Below are 5,082 nucleotides of genomic sequence, written 5' to 3' on the forward strand. Positions count from 1 at the left end.
CCACCGGCAAAAATGACGGTTCGGGGCGGCTCTTCCATCACTATGAGCTAGGTTGCGAGTAGTAAACATCGCGGCGGATGGACCTTGAGATTCGACACAAATAACATGGTACATAGGTAATTCGAGTTTGTTGCGAACCTAGTAGTTGAAATTTTGGTGAAATCGTAGATTATAATTAGAATACCAATGAAATAACAAATATTTGTGAATCCAATTCCAGTTCATCAATTCCAGCTTACAATACATAAGAGCCAAAGCACTATAAAAAAAAATTATGATGTTCAACTCAAAAGTCGAAGGTAACTATCAAAAATTATTTTCCACAGAGATGACTACTGCAAGCAATACTATCAATAATGTACCTACCTAACATTGTTCTGTACGATTTCGTTTTCGATTCGCCTTAGCTGACTGGAGTATCCATCCATCTAACATTAGGACTACGATACATCATTCATCCTGTGAAAACCATCTTCTCGTGGTAACCAATTGCCCCGAGCCTTCACCCTCACGGGGAGCCCGTCCGCCATCCGCAGCGTCAGCGACGGCACCTGCCGTGGTCGGTACTCGCCATCCACCTGCAGCTTGAACTCCTCCAGCACGCACGCCACGATGGACTTCATCTGGATGTACGCCATCTCCTTCCCGAGGCAGATCCTCGGCCCCGCGTGGAACGCCACGTAGCGGAACGGGCTCTCCGGCCGAAACGTCCCATCGGCCGTGCCCAGCCACCGCTCCGGTCGGTACGCCCGCGCGTCCTCGCCCCACACGGACTCCATCCGTCCCGTCGCGTATGAGTTATACGCCACGAACCACCCCGCCCCCACCACTGTGCCGTCCGGCAGGACGTCGGCGGCCTTAGCCTGCAGAAAGTTCACTGGCACCGGCGGGTACAGCCGCATCGACTCCGTGATGGCCGCGTGCACGTAGTGCATCTCCCTCAGTTCGTCGAGGTCGAAGCCGGCATTGTCCAGATCGCTCCGCGCGCGACGGGCGCGCACCGCGGCGACCTCGTCGCGGATACGGCGCTCCACGTCGGGACGCGAGGACAGCAGCCAGAAGAACCATGTGAGCGCGGAGGACGTGGTCTCCCGGCCCGCGAGAAGGAAGCTAATCACCACGTCGCGGAGGGCCGTCTCGGTGTAACTGTCGTTGTGGCTCGCCATGAACCTGGACAGGAGGTCGTGCTTCTCGCACCCCAGGCTCATCTCCTTACGCCGCGACCGGATGATGCGATCGGCGTAGCCGTGCACCATGGCGATTGACTCGCGCAGCCGCCGCTCGGAGCCAAGATTAAGCGCCTTCTTGATTTTCCAGAATCCTGGGACGGCGTACCGGAACCTGCCCGCGCTGAGATTGGCGGCGTCGCGGAACGCGTCCGCGAACCTGCTGCTCGCGGTCTCGGCTTCCGGGTCTGCGCTGCTGCCGTCTTCGTCTCCGTCGGGGAGCTGGCGCGGGTCGTGGTCGAAGGCAACGCGGCAGATGTTATCGAAGGCGTACCGCTCGAGAGTGTCCTGGAGGTCGACTGGCTGGCCGGAGCTCACGGCACGGCGCAGCAGCGGGAGGAGCCGGCCGTGGAGCTCGCTGTGCACGCTCTGGGCCACAAAGACTCGCAGCGAGCGCGTGTTGAACTCGTAGCTGGCGGCCTTCCGCTGCGCACGCCACGCCTCGCCGTCCGCGTTGAAGATGCCCCGGCCGAGGAAGTCGTGGAGGATGGACCCGAAGCGCGGGCCCTTGGGGAAGTTGTCGAAGCCGGCGCGCAGGACGTGCTCTATGTTCGCCGGGTTGGCGGTGATGACGCCCGGTATGGCACCCGGCCGGCGGAACACGAGCGTGCAGGTGGGCTGGCGCGCGAGCACCTCGGTCATCCAGTCCATTACGCGGTGCCGGTTAGCCAGGAACTGCGGCAGGTGGCCGAGCAGCGGGTACGGTTGCAGCCCCGCCTTCTGGTTGACACTCCGGGCAGCATGAAGGACCAAGAGTGCGCCGAGGAAGAAGAGCGGTAGCAGCAGCAGCAAAGCTGCCATCGCCATGGTCGCTGGAGTCTAGCGTACGTGTCGGGCAGTGCGTGGGGGGTTATCGATCCGCGTGGTTTGTTAGAGCATGTCTAGCAGGCCCCTCATATTTCTGCCCCGTATCCCACCGCTGTTTCGCCCCGTATCGAAAAGTTGCTAACGGAAGAACCATTCCGTCTAGCAGACCCCGTATTTCGCCCCGTATTTTCAAAAATAAAAACCCCGGGAAGTTCAATTTCATTGATCATACTACGGATCATACATACGGATCAACGATTCTACATCCAGAATGCGCGAACCTACTCGGGAGGTCGACTAGGTACGAGTCCGCCTCCGCCTCCGCCTCCCGCAACTCCGCCTCCTTCGCGGCGGCGATGGCCGCCGCCACCTCTTCCTCCTCCGCCCTCTTCCTCTTGGCGTCGTCTTTGAGGAACTGTCGTAGCTCCTTCAACAAGTCGGGGCCTCCTCCTCATCGCCGGCGAGCGGAGCTCCTCCGGCGCCGGTGCTCCCGGCTGCTCCAAGCCTCCTTCGCCCAGCGGCGGCGCTCCCGAGTCGGCGCGCCACTCGTCGAACTTGGGCCCGCTCATCGGCTTCATCGGCGGATCCTCGTTGTACCGGCCGCCCGCCCGCCGCGAGGTTAACGAGCTTCGGCGGGACGTACGCGGCGCCGGCGTACCTGCAGGCCAAACGCCGGCTCCCGGCGGCGGATCTCTTGCATTGGCGCCGCCACGCATCCTCCACGTTGTCCGGCGAGCGGGATCGCTTCGATCCGCTCGCCGGCGAGGCGTGCATCGCGGCGGCGGGCGTCCATGCCGGATCCGGGGTGGAATGCGGCGCGGGGAGCGACTAATTGCTCGCCGGAGCAGGGAGGAGGAGGCGGCGGCGCACGGCGGAGCTAGGGTTGCGAGTGAGGGGTTAACCCCTCACTCGCACCTCGCGCCCACTATATGTACGGGGCGACGGGGCCGATTTCCTGGGCCCCGTATTCCGCCGAAACGGGGCGGCCCGAATACGGGGCCTGCTAGACGGCCCAAACCGCGCCTGCCCCGTATGTCGCCGGAATTTTACGGGGTGGACGGGTTATACGGGGCCTGTTAGACATGCTCTTAGAGTGTAGGTGAACCGGAAGAAGATAAGTAAGCAGAGGAGGAAAAGAGTGTGGTGGTGGCCGTGTTGGGCGAACCGGTTGGGGTGGTGGAATGGAAGCGTCTTAGGCTGACCGCGCAAGTCCTGCCGCTGCCGGTCGGCCGCCGTTATGCTCGGCGACCGATGCTGCGAAATGTGAAACCTGATTCCTCTTTATCATTGCTTTTCGTTACGTTCAGTGGCAGCACACCATTGCGGTGGAAACGTCTTTGCCCGCCACTGGTAATTCTTGTGCTGACGGCGCAAGTGCTGCCAGTCGGCCGCTCTTACACTCCACGACGGACTCAGATTCGCTGACGTACATAAGGGTCGGGCAGAGTTGACTGGGTCGTCACATCACATTCGGCGGAAACTGCTCGCTAGCGCGCGCTAGCGAGTACCGATTCACTATAGGGATTTCTTAGTGGGCTCAGCCCATTTTCTCTTTTGTGGGATGTTTTCGATATGCTTGTTCCCTTCACACAGAGCTTGTTCCTATATTGTTCCGTCTTCCCCTTTTCTCGCTGGTAGTTGCATCGCGAGGTGGTTCTTCTCGCCGCCGCCACCTATTCCGCCCCTCCGTTTTCCAGCGTGTCTTCGCCGCCGCGCGCTCGCATTTCCGTCGAATCTCCTCCGCGTGGCCGCTCCCGGCGTTTCTGATTCGCTCGCTCGTTTCTACTCTTTCTGCTTCGGCCATTCGTCCCGAATCGCTCGAATGGTCGCCGTCCCCGTCGAGCATCTCCGCCGCACCGCTCCCCTTCTCGCCGAACCTGTTGTCGCTGCTCGTTTCTAGTGTTTCTGGTGCGGCCACTCATCCCGCATCACACGGAAGGTCCCCTATCCCCGTCGAGCACCTCCGCCGCCCCGCTTCCCCTGTCGCCGGATCTCTCGTCGATACCCGAAGAAGTCCTTTGTCCTTTTTCTTCGCGCGGTACATATGGGAGGTTAGATTTTCTATCATTTTTGTTGCATATTACTTTCTATTGTTAATAAGGGTTATAGCCATTTTGTTACTGTCAATTAGGGTTCTAGCCATTTGTTTTTTTTAAGGTTTTTTCTGCTTTGCTTTTCTACTGTTGTTAGGCTCAAATAGGCACTTAATGATCTGCTACCAAATCTGGATTAATTTTTTATGGTTCCTATATGTGCTAAAATAATTCATATTCTCCAGATATGCCTTCTGTAGAAGATGATCTAGGTGATGATCCTGCTGTCCGTTTCAAGATGAGGTTTTCTGTTCGGCGCTTCGAGGTTGCAATGAAAAGTCTTACACCAAAACAGGTTGGATTCGTGGTGAAATATGGATATGAACTTGTTCTCGAACTCAAACACAGGGTTGTTTTTCCTATGGTTGTTGGGTAATGGATAAGATGGTGCCTGAGCGTGCTATGTTTCGTCATGAACATAAATGCATAAACTTCCACAAGAATATGATTCAACAGTTTGTTGGAATCCCTGCAGGTATTTTATTTGTTTTTGTTCGACAAGATGGTGCATGCGCAGTTTTTTTTGCTGGTTGATGTCTACTGAGTTATGTATAAATATCCTATTTTAATTTTAGGTGGTACCATAGCAAAATTATCTAGCAAGGACTCTGTTATAGTAGATAAGGTAAATTTGCTGAAGGCGAAGTACATGGGTACTGGTAACAAAATCTACATGAGAACGCTTATTGATCAACTCAAAGGTGATGAGGATGAGGAATCATTTATGAGGACTTTCATGATGGTTCTTCTGGGAACTATTCTTTGCCCTTCCACATCTGATACTGTTGATTGGAGGTTTCTTTATTCGTTGACTGGTCTAGCTACGATGACTAGTGTTGACTGGCCTGCTCTTTCACTTCAAGTGTTGCTCAATGAAGTTGCAAATTTTAAAAAGAAATTGTTGAAATTTCCTAATGGCATCCCAAGTACAGCAATTTATGTTGGTGGCTGCCTTC

The 5,082-nt window shown here is 56.1% G+C and overlaps 1 protein-coding gene across 1 annotated transcript; it reads right to left on the reverse strand.

The window, feature by feature from the left end:
* Positions 1–288: 288 nt before the first annotated feature.
* On the reverse strand, positions 289–2,078 carry LOC124696975 (cytochrome P450 94B3-like). The gene has a single exon (XM_047229632.1). The coding sequence runs from the start codon at positions 2,031–2,033 to the stop codon at positions 441–443; it is 1,593 nt and encodes a 530-aa protein (XP_047085588.1). The 5' UTR covers positions 2,034–2,078; the 3' UTR covers positions 289–440.
* Positions 2,079–5,082: the final 3,004 nt, after the last annotated feature.

This window comes from Lolium rigidum, chromosome 3 (assembly GCF_022539505.1).
Source record: "Lolium rigidum isolate FL_2022 chromosome 3, APGP_CSIRO_Lrig_0.1, whole genome shotgun sequence".
Lineage (NCBI taxonomy): Eukaryota > Viridiplantae > Streptophyta > Magnoliopsida > Poales > Poaceae > Lolium > Lolium rigidum.

Excerpts from the sequence above, each read along its gene's own strand:
- LOC124696975 (XM_047229632.1), bottom strand. The coding sequence starts at position 2,033 with ATGGCGATGGCAGCTTTGCTGCTGCTGCTACCGCTCTTCTTCCTCGGC.